The sequence below is a fragment of the Bison bison genome, unplaced genomic scaffold (assembly GCF_000754665.1).
Source record: "Bison bison bison isolate TAMUID 2011002044 unplaced genomic scaffold, Bison_UMD1.0 scf7180017864300, whole genome shotgun sequence".
NCBI lineage: Eukaryota > Metazoa > Chordata > Mammalia > Artiodactyla > Bovidae > Bison > Bison bison.
In genome coordinates, this window is record NW_011494872.1 from 2260544 (window position 1) to 2277965 (window position 17422).

Consider the following 17422-nt stretch of genomic DNA (forward strand, 5'->3'; position numbering starts at 1 on the left):
CATATGATTCAAGCTCTGATTTTAAAATCTTTCAGTCATTTTGCACTCGTTCAATGATGAAAATGAGACTTTATAAAACTATAAAGTTTTATAAAAAGGTGTGTGTGTGCTTAGTCGAATGTAAAAAGGTAGGGCAGGTCTTCCCCTGTTGATGCGCTACTTAGTCAAAGAGCTTGTAAACAAATGAAGGGCAAGGGGAATGCTTTCCCTTTCTTGTGGACCACGAAGAATACCCAGGGCAGAGTTCCAAAGGGCAGAGGCTTTTTCTGAAATGCTTAGCTAAAGGGTATGTGATGAGCGACAACTCTAAAAATATAAAAGCAGAACAAAAGAGTAAGAGAACTGGCATTACTCTGAATAGTGTTACGAAGCCATTTACAGAGTGAAAGGATGTGTACCCAATTGTCAGACCATTTTATCTGGGCCAGAGAATCTAGGACGTGCAGAATATGAATTACAAAGCCCAGGGAGGGGTCTGGAAAAGCAGAGGGAGCTGGCAGATTCCCATCATCACTGAGTTGTTACCACTTGGATGCAGGCAGTCTCACCAAGGAACCTGGGACTCAGGCCACATACACCTTGAAATGAAAATCAATACACTGCTCGCAACTGCACTCAGACTAGATTTAAGCAACTCTGGAAATAAAGATGCTCTATCACCTGGTCAGTGCACTGAATGCAACATTAACATATATTTGAATTCAGCCTTTATTCTTTCATGTTTCTGTCTGTAAAATTTAGATTAAATATCAAAATCATTCATAATCTACATAAGTGGATGGGTTCTCCTCACAAAATATAATACTTTTGAGTGTTTACTTTGAAAGAAACAATAAGGAATAATCCATGAGAAGACAGAATTGAAAGTAAATTTCTACTTTGGGGGTAAAATGTTCCTTCTCTGATCTTGCTGTAAGTCTCCAATATACATGTTAATATTTTGATGAATATCAAATATTCATCAAAATTTGATCAATTTTTGATGGTCAATGATTTGATGAATATCTAAGAATCTCCATGAAATTTTATGCAACTTCCTTAAAATAATTTTAATTCTTTTTCTATCTCTCCATCTTCCCTTCCTTTCTTTTCTTTTTTTTTCATTTTAAAAACCACCAAGTAATTGTTTAGGTGAATTTCCTGAGGTAGATGTTGTAAATAAGGCCGGCATTTTTAGCAACAGGTTAGACCACCTAAAGTCAATTAACTATCTCTTGGATGTATTTTCCTGTGGGCTTCAAATCAACAGGTTCTCTCAAGAGCTCTCCCTCACTAGCAGCTTTGCAGCTATTTCCAGTTTCCAGAATGTAAGGAGACAGATCAAGGACTCTGTTTTACCTTTTCAATTTCAGAATGCTAAAAGTATTAAATTAACATCTTCATCAATTTGGTTTTATTTCCCAATTGATATACCTTTACTTCATTAGATAATAGCAAATGTTTCAATGAAGGTATATGCTTAGGTATAAAAGCAAATTTACTTAGTTACTAAGTATAATTTATAACCTTTTCCATTTGAAACTTTCCTAAGTATAATAGATTATTAACTTTACTATTTGATAAATCGTCAGAGGTTTTAGAGTTTCAAATTAAGAGTGGAAGGAATGTGCTATTTCTACTTTCAAAATTATCCCAAGAAATTGAGTTTGAATCTGGAATATTAACTGTTATTTCTCCTGCAGTCCTAGATAAAGTCTGTTAAGTCTCACTACAACTATGACTAATCATTGTGTGTACACATTCTTTATTCATAAGAAAAGAATCCTTACAATGTAAATGATTTTATAATAAGTATCACAATGTACTGACCCCAAATCAGAAGTTTTATTTTCCATGTAGGAATTCACTAGCTGACTTGCAAAGAAGTTATAGTAGGGCCATTATATATAGAAGGACCTTCTGTTTCTATTGCCAATAAAAGATTTCTTTTTAAAAATGGATATTTTTGCATTTCTTACTAAGCATTTTCACAAGATTAATAGCCAAACCTTTATTAACTGGAGTGATATACATAGTAGCATCATAAATCATCAATGCCAACTTTTGTCTCTCAGCAATTTCCCAATAAAGTGCTACTTTATTTGACTTTTATTGTAAAGATAAGGAAGTTACCATCACAACAATTCATTTACTGTCTCAAAACTCAAATGATAATTATCTATAATTACTTGTAGAAGCATTAATACTTGAAAGCAGGTGGAAGTGACCAGTAAAACATATCCAGATCAATGCCTAGGTGCTTCTGAAGTGATGTATAAGCCAAGAAGAGAAATAAGGGAAAGGTAGGTAGAAGAAGTATAGAAAAGTTACTTCTACTTCTGAGTAGATTTCCTAAGAATAACAAAACCCAACATAGAATAAAAATTACCTTTTGAAAGTTGTCCACTCATCAAAGCATGTCTCAATGCTAAAGGATCAGTGAGTCATCATCTGAGCTGTTCTCACTAGGTCAGTATCACGTGCATCCAAGATCCTCCTGCTCTGAAGACACTAGGTTGTGTGAGAGCAAAACACACCTGCTTCAGGGTAACTGTCCCTGGGGAAGCACACCTGCTGCAGGGTAACTGTCCCTGGGGAAACACACCTGCTGCAGGGCAACTGTCCCCGGGGAAGCACACCCGCTGCAGGATAACTGTCCCTGGAGAAACACACCCACTGCAGGGTAACTGTCCCTGGGGAAACACACCTGCTGCAGGGTAACTGTCCCTGGGGAAACACACCTGCTGAAGGGTAACTGTCCTTGGGTAACTTCTAAGTTCATCTTGTGATAAGACTTCCACAGACACTTACATGGCAGATAAATACTTAAACCACACCACTGGAGAACCAGAAAAATCTTGCAGGAATTCAGAGACCGCTTTTAGCCCCGACAGGAGGCTAAAATCCCTACCCAAGGGATTTGGGTAGGGCCTGGATGCAGAGAAGGATTTTGACAGGCTAAAAAAATGGTACAAATGAACTTACTTACAAAACAGAAACAGTCACAGAGACAGAAAACACATGTAGTTACCCAGGAGATAAAGGGATGGGAGGATAAATTAGAAGACTGGGGTTGACACACACACATTAATGCATATAAAATAGATAATTGATAACCTGCTGTATAACACAAGGAACTCTACTCAACACTTTGTAATGACCTATATAGGGAAAGGATCTAAAAAGAATGAATATATGTGTATGTTTAACTGATTCCTTTTGCTGTACAACAGGAACTAAGACAACATTGTAAATCACTTATATACCAGTGAAAATTAATTAAAAAAAAAAGAACTTTCAACACCTGTAAAGCTACAAAGAAGGAAGCTTTAAGGTGTTTTGTGAACTGAAGGTAAGTAGGTCTGGCTGGGGCATTGTTAGGAAGTGACACGTGTAAGAGAAACATTTAGTCATGTCAAATAAAAACAAATAAATAATCTTCACAAACATTTTTCTATTATACACATCTCCTGTTTGTACCATAGGTCAGAATACCTATGACCTCTACTGTACGTTAAATTTTCTCCCAATCAAATTCATGCCCGTTGACTTTCTGTGACCTTCATAAGAACAGTCTGGGGAAACTGGGTAGGCAGAATTCAGACCGGAGTGTGAGGAGGACTCAGTGGCTTGTGAAGAAAGGGAATACAGAAAACTCTTTCCGAACTTTCATGCATTCTGAACAATCTGTGTGTGCCCAGGCCAGGCCATGTGCTAGATGCTGGGCATATAATCACCAGTGAAATAACAAAGTCCCTGAATGCCCAACTGTGAAAACGAAGTGCTTTTGAGGGAAAGTGCTTTTACTACTTTATGTCAGCAGCTAAATCAGGGATCAATTTTTAGGGCAAAGTTGAAGATCTAAAGATTCGTGTTCTCTCAGAGATAGACTTTCATTTTGGAGACTCATTGATCTAATGACAGATGATATCGATGGGCTCACCGTTTAAATGTAACCTTTGCATGAGTAAGGGAGGCAAGAGCAAAGTTCATGGTGTAATAGTGTAAACTACCAACTGCCTTTGAAAAGCAGAGGCCCTGTTTAGGGAACTCTAGAAAAGATCCTGTTCCCTAATAGAACCACTGAGCTCTCAAGCTGGAGCAACAGCCATAAAACTTTCTTTAATAAAAAAATAATAACAATAAATTTTAATTGGAGGATAATTGCATTACAAAGTCTTGCTGGTTTTTGCTGTACAACAACATGAATCAGTCATAAGTATGCATGTATCCCCTCTCTTTTGAGCCTCCATCCCACCTCCTATCCCACTCAAGAAAAACAAGTATCATATATTAACATATATATAGATATAGATATAGATATATATAGAGAGAGTCTATAAAAATGATCCTGAAACTTGCTTTTTAAAGGACCAGGGTGTTAATATTTCAGGCTGTACTGGCCACATGGTCTCTGCTTTTTTAGCATAAAAGCAGCCGGGGAACACCTGTATAAACCTGGTGTTTTGAACACCTGTACAAAACTGTATTTATGGATGCCAACCTTGAATTTCACAACTTTTCATGAGTCACAAAATATTATGATTTTTTTCCAACCATTTAAAAAAAAACAGAAAAATTATGCTTAGCTCATGGGCCATTAAAAAACACAGGCTGTGGGCCAGAGCCTACTGACCCCAGATCTTGTATAGAAAAGGCTGGGTAAAGGTCTGGGGAGGAGGCCCTGGAGCAGGCCTTGCAGGTCAGGGAGCCCACAGATGCCCCGTGTGTCGCAGGGTGGTGTGTGCAACCACGTCTAGGCAGGTACCTGAGGTCAGTGCTACGACCCCACCAGCTCCTCAGAGGGTGTCGGATAAGAGGAACTTTGGAAGCACTGATGCAGGAAGAGTCCAGTCTCCTCCCACCCAAAGAGCGATGTCACCGACACTGTTCTTTGCCTGCTATTCTTATCTTTGTTTTCTCAGAGTTATTAAAGTCACTAACCATTATTATTATTGATTCCTTTTCATATGCCAGGTCCTTTGCTAAATTCTTAACGTAGATGCTCATTTAATCTTTTCAACAGTACTCTCAGGTCGGTGTGGTTTATCATTCCATTTCAGAGTTGGGGAAACTGAGGCTCAGAAAGGCCTTCCCCTTTCTGTTTTCTTCTGTTTTATAGATCTACTTCCCTTTTGGAAGAGGATCTGGAAAATCGATCTGCATTTTCTTCCTAAGCACATTCACTGACCCCAGTTGCCATTTATATTCTGAGGATCCTTAGTCTCCTCAAAAACCCTTTCCAATCGCTGCCCTCACTGCAAACTGGACCAAAGTGACAAATAATGCTTTTTTCCAACAATCACTCTCTCCTTAAAAGGCAACATAACACACTCTCATGTCTGACATCCCATCCCCTGAACCACTGACTCCTAGATACAAAGCACTGTGATTCCTCTTACACTGATCCACCTTTTCCCAAATCAACCCTAGACAAACCTTCTGCAGTGGTCATCCTAAATACAGGTTATTTTAAAAGCCAAAAAAAGGCCGTATTTTAGAACAAACTGAAATATTATGAGACTATGATTATTTCTAAAAAGCTAAAAAGAAAGGCATTTCTCTGTGTGTCCATGCAGTTGAATGAGATTACAGTGAAGTGGTTATGAATGTAAATTCTACTTGAACTTCTAAGGGTTGTTTGGCCTTGGACAAGTCATGAAACCCATAAAGTGTCAATAATAATAGTGCTTCGTGGCTGTGTCTTGAGAACCACAGACATTAATATATGCAAAATAATTAAAATGCCAGCTGGCTGATGGTGATTAATAAATAATAGCTTTAATTGCTGATAGCTTTATCAATATTAATAATAAAATGCATAAACGATTAGCTAATCATACACTCCTAATATTTTTGCAGTGAATTTGCAATAAGTGGTGATACTACGGGAGTTTGATGAATCTGCTTTTTATTCTTTTTGGGTTTAAAACTGAAAAAAATCATTAGCAAAGAAATCAATAAAAAAATCTTTATTGAAAGCCAGTCTGCATTAGATGAGGATGCACTGAAATTGGTCATCTGGAAAAATAATCAGACATATTTATTGTTACATTTGAGCTACCTGAAGTACTTTAGAACATCCATTCTGAAACTGATCTCATGTGTAAAAATTACCTTAGTACTGGTCAACAAGAATTTATAATTATAATGAAAGGAATTTATAATTAAAGGTATACTTAGTATTATGCTTTTAAGTTACTTAATAAATGTATTTCTTTCTTCCTCCAAGTCCTAAAATTCAAATTAATTATAAAAATGAATTCCACTTTTTTCTGCCAAACCAAACTAAAAGTGTATCTACCTATTAGCCACACCAAAATTTATAGTTCAGAGCAAGGAAAAGAACAAAAATAGAGCAGCTGGCGTATGTTTAAAACTACGAATCCTTATTAGGGCATCTCTTGATGCAGATGAGTTACTCTTGCGGCATTAAATCTCTATTAACAGTAGTGAATTCCTAAGCCAGACACCAGCGGTAAATAAAAGAACCCATGCTTACATTCATCTGATGGTTTTGCAGACCGAAAATCATTTCTGGCACCACGACCGTGTGTTCAGGAAACAAAGAACATGAAACATGACGTTCCTCAGAATGTTTCCCTAGCACTATTAAATGATTAAATGAGGCACAAACAAGGCACTTCAATTTCAGCAAGATTTTCATCTACAGTAGCTCTCAGTTTCTGAAACTTTGGAGGAGGGATGCCCATTCTTTGTAAAAATGTTTTGCTTCCAGTATTAACATCAGCAGAGTCAAGAAAACTTTTCTTAGACTGTCCAGTAAAATCACTGTGGCACCCTCTCCTCCAGCTCTACAATTGCTTGTGCAAAGGAACAGGCAGAGAGCACGGACAAAGAAGCACTAGATTTAAACTATGCAGAATATTGTGGTAAATTGGATAGCTTGGAAAGATTAAAAACAAGTCCTAAGACAAATGTAAGACAATCATTTTTTCTAAGTAAATAAAGTATGAGGTCTAAGCTGGTGTGTGGTTTATTCCATGACTCGCCTTAACTGTGAGGTTCTGAAGAAGAAAACTGAAAAAAGATAAGCAGAAGAGCATTTAATAACTTGGACATTTTCTTGGAATGCTTATTAACTACGAACAACATAAATCTTAAAATAATGCCTTGAGCTCATGGGTAAATTAGCTTTTTCAGGAACTACTCCTTTAGGGATAAGTGGATTACAGTTCAAGTTTTGTGTATATTGTTCTTTTCTTGACAATGGATCAAGGATACTATGGTTAGTTTCTATCTATGTCTTGAGAGGTTAGAGATATGCCTTGGATATTCATTAACTCTTATTAAGCTACTCTGAAATTAACTATCCATAAGTCTAGCTAAAACTTCTTAGAATACTTAAGTTTTTACCTGTATGATTTTGTAGAATAATGAACTCTATCTATACAGTTTTTAATACTCTATGGACCTTCTGAAATGTTTCTTTTCATCCCCATGATGGTAATGAAATGATTTCCTTGAGCTAAATTGCCAAAGCAAAAAAAAAAAAAAAAAAGTCTTTTTGATCCATATTCTTTTTTTTAAGTTTTCTTTTTTTTACCCTAATGTGTACCATTTTCAAAGTCTCCATTGAATTTGTTACACTATTATTTCACTGGCTTCCCAGGTAACTCAGTGGTAAAGAATCTGCCTTCCAATGCAGAGGGTTCGATCCCTGGGTAGGGAGGATCCCCTGGAGGAGGAAATGGCAACCCACTACAGTAATCTTGCTAGGAAATCCCATGGACAGAGGAGCCTGATGGGCGACAGTCCATGGCCATGGGGTCACAAAGAGTTAGACACAACTGAGCCACTGTATGCACGCACATTGTTACTTCTGTTTTTATGTTCTGGATTTTTGGTGGGATCTCAGCTCCCCAACCAGGGATTGAACTTGCATTCCCTGCATTGGAAGGCAAAGTCTTAACCACTGGACCACCAGGGAAATCCCCTGACCCATATTCTGAGTGAGAAAAAAGGTCTGCTCTCTGCCTTGGGAAGAGGAATATCCACAGATAAGAGAGAAGGCAGGACTTCCCTTTTCTCCCATGAGACTAATATTCACAATGGAGACAGTCACCTAAGGAGCAGATGGCATCCCAAGACAGTGAGCTTCCAAAATGGGTCTGGATCCAACCACTCCTCATGTCAGAATCCACAAGAACTCAAAGACTCAACAATGACTGCAGAAATCCTGGGAGGACAGCAGAGATGCAGAAACTTCAGGGATGACTTGAGGGATAAAAGAATAGCCATGATGACTCAGAAGCCTGCAGGGATGACACGGACCCTGGGAGATGTTTCTAAAGCTACTTTTGGAGACTTCCATCATCCAAACTCAGGAACATGGGTACGGGTTGGCCGTACTCTGATCGACACAAATGACCATCTCTCTACTACACTCTTCACCCTGAACCCTCCCTTTACTCATATCTCCCTGGACACAGGCTCCTTCACTACTCAGGAACCCCACTGCAATACTCCTCTGGATTTCAACCATTTCCTCTTTTCTATCAAACAGGGACAGAACCATCCTGCCCTCTCTCCAAGAATAACTTTGTGTCCTCAAATTAACTACTTTGCTCTTTGGGATTTTGCTCCAGTACTTTAAATTCTTTGTACTGTATCTCAGATTTTTCCATATCTTCACCCAGAGGTGCCTCTTCCACATGTCATCCTGGAAAAATGCCCAGATCCCCTTTGTTCTGAGACACGTGTGTGCACACGTGTCCACACACACACACTTTACCTGCTCCTAACATCCTTTTGATGACAGAGTCTGGTACATGAAAAATAGTCAATAAATGCTGGTAGAATGAATGAAAGACAGACTGTTCACATTGAGCTCTTCCCTTCATGATGCCTTCTGAAGATAAGTTTGTAATAATTCCCTCTCTCTCATCTTTCCAGCCCCATTCATCTGATAGGTTTTGGGGGAATCCCCAGTATATCTCATGGTAGACCCTCCAGCCTGATCTCCAGCAGGCCCATCCCAAATCTAGGAGATGGTAGTTCCACCTGAAATGCAGACTGAATGGAGAGAGGAACGGTCTCCCCCCTGGCGAGCCGCCCACACTGAGGACCCCTGTCCTCCCCGACTGGGCCAGGCAGAACAACCCTGCAGCTGCAGACTCCAGCAGTCTGTACTCCCTGGCCTCCCTTTCTTTCTGGGGATTCAGCAGCCTCTCTGGGAAACCCTGCCTTCCCTTGGGTCTATTTCTCCTTCTCCTTGCTCACTCACTCTTTCCCTGAATCCTGACCCACACACCCCCCAGTTCTCTCACCAGTTACCCCTAAATGTGGGTCTCTCATTTTGTTCTCTCTCCATTTGGGTTCTTACTTTATTGCAACAAGCTCATCCCTGTCCCTCTTTATGGCTCTTTTTCTACCTACGTCACATTATTCCATTTCATTCACTAGCCTCACTCTGACCTTTCTGCTTCCTCACTATTTTGTACATCTTGCTTCCACTTAAGCTTCTGGGGACACAGTTTCGTTTCTTCTATTCTCAATTAAAAGCTCTCCATAAAAATAGTGAGCAGAGTACTTTAGATGGTTTGAAGACCTGGCTCCAATCTTCTTTCCAAAACATATTTCCCATTACGGCTCTTTCATACATCTTTGCTTCAAGCCAAATTGGGTTCACAGGCTAGGTAATTTATTGACATACATCTTGTATTTTTCTTCCAGTATTTTCTTTTCCCCTTTCCACAAAATTACTGGCCTCTTAATAATTGCCACAAAATTAGTTTATGCTTCCTTGCTTCAGGATTTCTGAAGAAAAACAGCAGCAGGAAGGCAGGCCTAAAACTTCAGTCTTTTGGAAATGTCTGTGCCTAGAATAGATGACGCTAAATGTGTCGGGTCAGGAAGGCAGAAGGAGCAAGCGTAGCTGGGCTTCTGGACTCGGTGCAGTCCATGGGGACCTGGGCCCTGTCCCACTCACCCTGGTGTACACAGGACAAGAGGAAGAAGCACAGTGTGGCTGGAAGGTATTTTTATATATAGACTCAGATTTCTCTCAGAGGGAGTGTGAATCATTTTCAGGTCACTGAATTTTTTTTATTTTTGTTTTTTGTTTGTTTCTCTGTGTCCAGGTGAGAATTTTTATTAATCATTATTTCCTTATTGCTTTGCTCATGGCAGTGGCCCCAGAATGTTTGGGTTTGCAGCAAGTTGACAGTGAAGTCAGGATCTACAGGAATTCAGAGGAAAAAGACACTAGAAAACCTTGAAATAACACCACGAGATGACTTAAGAGGATTTTGAGCAGGTCTTTAAAGAAAGGATTTTCACAGGGGAAGCAGAAATGTGGATGATGGAAAATGTTGGAATGGTACAAAATATCTGTTCTTAAAGGAACACAGAAGTGACTTTTCTAGTATGGTCTTAGTACATGATGGAGAAGGCAATGGCAACCCACTCCAGTACTCTTGCCTGGAAAATCTGACAGTATAACAAAGTCCTGCAACATTTTCCATAATTTAATCAATGCACAATCACCAAAATCCTGCAAGTATGTAGGAAAAGATGATATTAATCTAGTTAATGAAGTATCATCAGTTGTTAATGATATAACAAATAATAATTACATTAAATGTCTAGACTATAATTAGCTGCCGATTCTGCATGTGTTCTTATCCTAAGAAATTTAGTCCTTTGACCTATTTGTCTTCCCACTTCCCTTGGTAATACACGCAAACGGCACTGGGTTTTGTTACATTTGGCATTGTAGGAAAAGATGATATTAATCTAGTTAATGAAGTATCATCAGTTGTTAATGATATAACAAATAATAATTACATTAAATGTCTAGACTATAATTAGCTGCCGATTCTGCATGTGTTCTTATCCTAAGAAATTTAGTCCTTTGACCTATTTGTCTTCCCACTTCCCTTGGTAATACACGCAAACGGCACTGGGTTTTGTTACATTTGGCATTGTAGGAAAAGATGATATTAATCTAGTTAATGAAGTATCATCAGTTGTTAATGATATAACAAATAATAATTACATTAAATGTCTAGACTATAATTAGCTGCCGATTCTGCATGTGTTCTTATCCTAAGAAATTTAGTCCTTTGACCTATTTGTCTTCCCACTTCCCTTGGTAATACACACAAATGGCACTGGGTTTTGTTACATTTGGCATCTGGCTTTACGTTTTCTCTTTGAGCTCTTCAATTCTTGTTTATTTCAAATATGAATGATTTATGTCCACTGGGAATGATGCTTCTAAATTTTGAAATACTCATTGTTCCTGGTACAGTCCTGGAGAGACAAATATTCAATAATATGGTAAAATAAATTAAGTAGTTTCTAGCCTATAAAGCTCATAATACTTTTACATTTATAGGTGTCTTCTTCAAAAAAGCTAAAAGTTCTAATCACAATGTTTTTGTCACCAATCATGGATTGAAGTTATACACACACACCTGTATCTGTATAACTTAGGGGTACATGGAAAAAGCTCTAGAAATGCAAATACCCTGGTTTAAATCATTTAGATATATGAATACTTATCATTATTATGATAACTATCACCACAATTACCTTCACTTGTAGGTAAATACAGGGTGTACGTAAGGATGATCTTTCTCAAAAGAGCCTTCATTTAGTGAAGCAAACCTCAGGCTATACAGGCCAGGCTATACCTACATTAGGCCCCAAACTTCCTCATATCCTAAGGCCTGGCCCTACATCGAATGAACCAGAGCTTCATTCAATTCCAAAACACTCCTGGATCAGGAGCTTTTTCTTAAAGTTTCCTTTTCCTCCCACTCCTCACACCCTTTTCAATCTAATTCAGCTGTTGCACACTGAACAAGTTTTGAGCTATGTGCCTGATGGTTTGAAGCCATTCATCAGCGGTAGCGTTTTTGGAAACATTTCTGTTTATATCAGTCTCCTAGTTAAAAAATACATTTAAAAATTGCTACTTTCATTATGAATATTGTGCTAAAGGTGATTTAAAAATATTAGCATTGCTTATACTTGAAATATTCAACATAAATGATTATACATAATTGAAGAGCACAGTAAATATATTGAGGTGCACAGCAAGTAACATATAAGCACAAAGCAAATGGAACATACTTACATATCACATACATAATTTACTACATACATATATGTATATATATATATAGTTTACTATGCTCTTCACTTTTTGGAAATAGATTTTACTTGATTTTGAACAAATAATCAAATAAACTCCTTGAGCAAACCTGTAGCTATAAAAAGAAAACAAATAAAACAACATACTTGAAGTCTCCCATTCTAAAAAGAGCCGGTTAAACATTATTTCTGAATGCTTCATGTTTCCCTGATTATCCATCATCTGTGTGGCAGAGGTGCTTGGGGAAGATCCCAGAGACTCACTGTCATAGAAGCCCTTAAGGTCTTTTTTTTTTTTTTTTTACAAACATAAGAAGACATTTACATTAAACATAATACATTCTCTTCCACAGAATACCCAGTTTCTTTTAATACATAAGTAAGACTGCTTTCTTCTTCCAAATCTTTGATAAATTGACACCATAAGACAACCTGTCTTAGCTAAATGGATAAAGATGTGGTACATATATCCAATAGAATATTACTCAGCCATAAAAAAGGATGAATAAGTCTACTTGCAGCAACATGGCTGTACCTCAAGATTATCATACTAACTGAAGTAAGTCAGAGAACGAAAAATAACATATGATATCATTTACATGTGGACTCTAAAATACAACATAAATGAATTTATTCACAAAACAGAAATGGACTCATAGATATAGAGGAGAGACTTGTGGTTGCCAAGAGGGAGGCAACTTGGGGAGGAATGGATTGTGAGTTCAGGATTAGTAGATGCAAATGATTATATATAGGATGGATAAACACTAAGATCCTATTGCATAGCACAGGGAACTAAATTCAGTATCCTATGATAAACCATCATGGAAAAGAATATGAAAAATAATATACATATATGTACATATACACATATTATAATACTGGGCTTCCCAGGTGGCTCAGTGGTAAAGAATCTGCCTCAGAGAGGAAATGGCAACCCACTCCAGTATTCTTGCCTATACAATCCCATGGAGAGAGAAGCCTGGTGGGCTACAGTCCATAAGGTTGCAAAGAGACTGACATGACTGACTGACTGAACACACACACATGCATTATAGTTTATATATATATAGGTGAATCACTTTGCTGTATAGAAGAAATAAACACAACATTGTAAATCAACTATATTTTAATGAAATATATTTTAAAAATTTGTCTTAAATGTACATATATTTAGGAGCCCCCCTGAGACCCTCACCTGTCTGCAATTACTGGGTTCAATTCACACTAAAGACATCTAAATCAATTATAATAATGTTTCTTAAAATTGGACAAGTATCACATAGCTTTCTCTGGAATGATGGACCTGGGGAAAAGCAAGTTAAAGGAAAATTTTAAAAAGTAGAAAACTATTCTAAGGGTTTGTAACTATACATACTATGGCATTACTGAAAGGAAGTCCTCGAAATTCAGATTTGTGGAGATGTTCCACTTATTTAAAGTAGGCCATCCAAGGGGCTTTCTTATAAGAAGTTAAAATTAAGGAATAATTCTTTGGAGGACAAATATGGAAAAATAAATTTGATGATTGTATACAGTCTTGATAGCTCATTTGGTAAAGAATCTGCCTGCAATGCAGGAGACCCCAGTTTGATTCCTGGGTTGGGAAGATCCTCTGGAAAAGGGACAGGCTAGCCACTCCAGTACTCTTGGGCTTCCCTTGTGGCTCAGCTGGTGAAGAATCTGCCTAGAATGCAGGAGACCTGGGTCCGATCCCTGGGCTGTGAAGATCCCCTGGAGAATGGAAAGGGTACCCACTCCAGTATTCTGGCCTGGAGAATCCCTTGGACTGTATCGTATGCTGCTGCTGCTAAGTCGCTTCAGTTGTGTCTGACTCTGTGCGACCCCAGAGACGGCAACCCACCAGGCTCCCCCGTCCCTGGGATTCTCCAGGCAAGAACACTGCAGTGGGTTGCCATTTCCTTCTCCAGTGCATGAAAGTGAAAAATGAAAGTGAATTCGCTCAGTCGTATCCAACTCCTAGCAACGCCATGGACTGCAGCCCACCAGGCTCCTCCATCCATGGGATTTTCCAGGCAAGAGTACTGGAGTGGAGTGCCATTGCCTTCTCCACTGTATCGTCTATGGGGTTGCAAAGAACTGGACACGACTGAACAACTCTCACTTTCACACAGTAGCTGAAGCAACAAAAAATAAGATTTCTTAGAATGAGAATTCTGAATTTTGGTGACTCTTCACAGGAGAGAATATAACCACTGAAAAAGGGGGGAGAAAACACTTGTAAAAGAAGCAATAGGGAGACAAACCAGGCCATCCACTGAAACAAAGAGAAAGTTAACTGAGGTTTGTCACTGTTGGTCAATTACTTTGGGAAGATCAAGAAGAATGAGAAAACTTGTCATCAAATGTAAGATACAATTATGATGCAGTAGAAGAAACATCAATTCCTACACCTGGAAAGTTCAGAGGTGGACTTTCAGTCAAACCCACCCGCTACACAGGCAAACTGAGCCCGAGGGCAAGTCACATTTCATTCCTTCGGTCACTTCGGAATAGAACTATTTTGTTACCTTGGCTTTGTTAGCCTTTTTTGCCCCTATACCTTGAAACCTGATCTCTGAAACCAGGGTATTCAGTGGAAGTTACTAACAATGCAACTTTTGGGAGGGGGATATTCAAAATTCAGCAAAGATTATAATTGGGATAAAATTTAAACTAAAGGGGTTGAGGGTTTCAGTGGCACTCATTTGAATCTATTACCTGCAAAGCAGTGCCTCAGGTATAATTCTTATGTTTAATTATTGCTGTGTTTTATTCTAAGAAAAGGTAACTCCACTCACGCTAACTATGGGGGAAACTGAGAAGAGACTGACTGTGGAAGCCGTGGAAGAAGATAAGCCATCCCCGAACTTGCAGCAAACACTGGTTCCCTAGAAGGACATTAAGGAGAATTTCCATTTCATCCAAGTGATAAAGCGATTTGAAATCTGGTGGTTAAAGTCCATCCACACCCCCCACTGGAAAGGATCATTTATTACATCAATCCTACAAACCACTAAGCACCAGCGTCAAAAATAAAAGAAGCAAAAGAAATGATAAAACACCTCCTACTCCTAAGGAAGTAGGACCCCAAGGAAGACACATGATTTTCCTTCAAAATGAACAGCCCAACCTCCTGGGATGGCAGAGAGGCAGCTCTTAGACCCTGGCTTATGTAGGTCCTTTCTAATCCTGTCATTTTCAGAAAGACAAACCTCTGTTCTGATAAACAGCTATGTGCACTAGTTTAATTTCTGAACGGCTCAAAATTTCCAATTTCTAATTTATTCATCATTTTGTCCAGTAGAATGTATAATATAAAACACGTAGTTTCCAGGATACCAAGTTAACTATAAAAAAGCATTTCATGAAAGTGTTTTAGCATAACTAAATTTTGCAATAAGACTTTCACTCTTAAGGAACAAAAAATGGAACTAAGATTATGGCAGGAGAAACAAGTGCTGATATCAGTTGCATATTTCACTTACCTTCGGTTTTCTGCAGTACTCAGCCTAGTAACAAATTATCTAATACGTAAGAACAAATGTTATATAATTTCAGGCAGTCTTTTTTTTATATTTTAGAATACATAAATAACCATCCTCCCTTCTGTGTTTGCTTTCTTCTATATACCTTGTGGACATAAAGCTTTTAAGATTTATGAGAAGTAGAAAATGTTTGAAACTCAAATTTGTATTAAAACATTATTTGTCGCGTGAATACACTGACCCATTTTTTTCTAAAGTAAAAATAACTGCTAGATTTTTTACTTGCATTGAAAATACAGCAATCACAGTCCAATTATTACATCACACACTTTTTCAAGTTGCACAACTGACCTTCTTTTCTATAACAATATGGAGTTAGTCTAAATTAGAAGTAATTGCATTAAGGAACATTTTGAAAAGGAGAATCCTGTTGCTTTTCTTGCATTTCAAACAATTTGGTTCTTTAATACTTCTTTGCATTTCCTTGCATATTTGTAAACACAGCTTAATTTTTTTTCCAAAACATCTGACCACTTTAGGGTTGACAAATGATACCTGTTAGACAGCTGTACAGAAAAGAAGAATAAACTCACACATGGAACAGGTTTCCAGAAACAGAAATAAACATTCTTAGCATCAATACACTGTAAAGCCCATCACAAGACACAGCATGAAGATCAACTCCATCTTTCTAGTAAGAACTTGAGATTTTTGAGTTCATATCACTCACCTGTTTGGCTCAGCTGGGATGTGCTTCTGCTCCTTCGAGACACTATGGCAACCACCTTGGCACTCAGGCTGGACCTCCTCTTCTTCCCACCTGCTCCAACGGTGCCCACAGCTGTGTCCGACTGGCTGCCATCATTATGCTCCAGTGTGTACATCTCTCCGCTCATGCTTGTGCTCTTGGTGATGGCTCTTCCGGAAGTCCCCATCCGTCTGCCTTGCATTTTAGGGGTAAATGAACTATATTTACAAAGTAAAAACATATATGCATCCATAAATTACAGGTCAGCATAACTGAAACTCTAAATCTCATTCATTTTGAAATAATCCAGGCAAAATTCTAGAGTGAAAAGCCCGTTGAGTAGTAGTCCTACAGCTATGAATACTCTTAAGATCACATCACCACTGTCAAATGTTTACTGGATGCAGCTTGAAGCAACAAGCATTTCAACACAGAGTCATCTATCAACTCCTGGAAGAGAGGAAAAGGAAATGCAACAGATGCTAATGATCGGGGAGCAAATGTAACTGATCAATTTTGTCAATAGTTCCTCTGTTACTTTCAGGGAAAAGCTAAAATATTTCAGTTGATGAGGTAAGTTCATATACATTTCGGAGGGAAAAATATTGTTAAAAATGGATACTCTGAATTTGCCATATGACAAGGTTAAAAAAAATGAAAACAGCGTTTGTGCTGGTTTCTCTTTGGGATTCCAACTCATAGGCACATCTTTTATTCTCTGAGGCTTAGTGAACCCAGGAAAGACTGTTAATCTGGCAAACCCCCCAGCCTCTCTCCTTCTCCTTACTTAGCCCCTCCTGGTCTATCTCCTCCACCCGTTTCCTCTCATTTTCATCCTTGGACCCTTCAAACCCACAGGTTCTAAGTCCAGATGTCCTTGTTTTCATTCCTTTCTGCAAAACTTACTCGTCTGTGTCCTGAGCTTGCCTCAGTGTATCTGACAAGATCACTGGACTTCTTTCCCAAATGAATAAATTTCTGCTCAGGTACCATAGAAGGTTAATGGACAAACCTCTCTACCTGCCCAAGCAAAGGTGTGTCCGTGAGCTAGAGTCGAAGGCAGGGCAGAGAGGGCCAGGGGAGT

The 17422-nt window shown here is 38.4% G+C and overlaps 1 protein-coding gene across 3 annotated transcripts in view; it reads right to left on the reverse strand.

Annotated features, from left to right (window-relative positions):
• The window catches only part of RIMS1 (regulating synaptic membrane exocytosis 1), a 182409-nt gene that overhangs the window by 54837 nt on the left and 110150 nt on the right, over positions 1–17422 (reverse strand). The window contains exon 19 of one of the 3 annotated variants that reach the window (XM_010851269.1): positions 16321–16556. The exons of the other annotated variants lie outside the window; for them this stretch is intronic. Within the exon in view, the coding sequence (XP_010849571.1) occupies positions 16321–16556 (236 nt within the window). The remainder of the gene's footprint in view (positions 1–16320; positions 16557–17422) is intronic. 3 annotated transcript variants of the gene reach the window in all.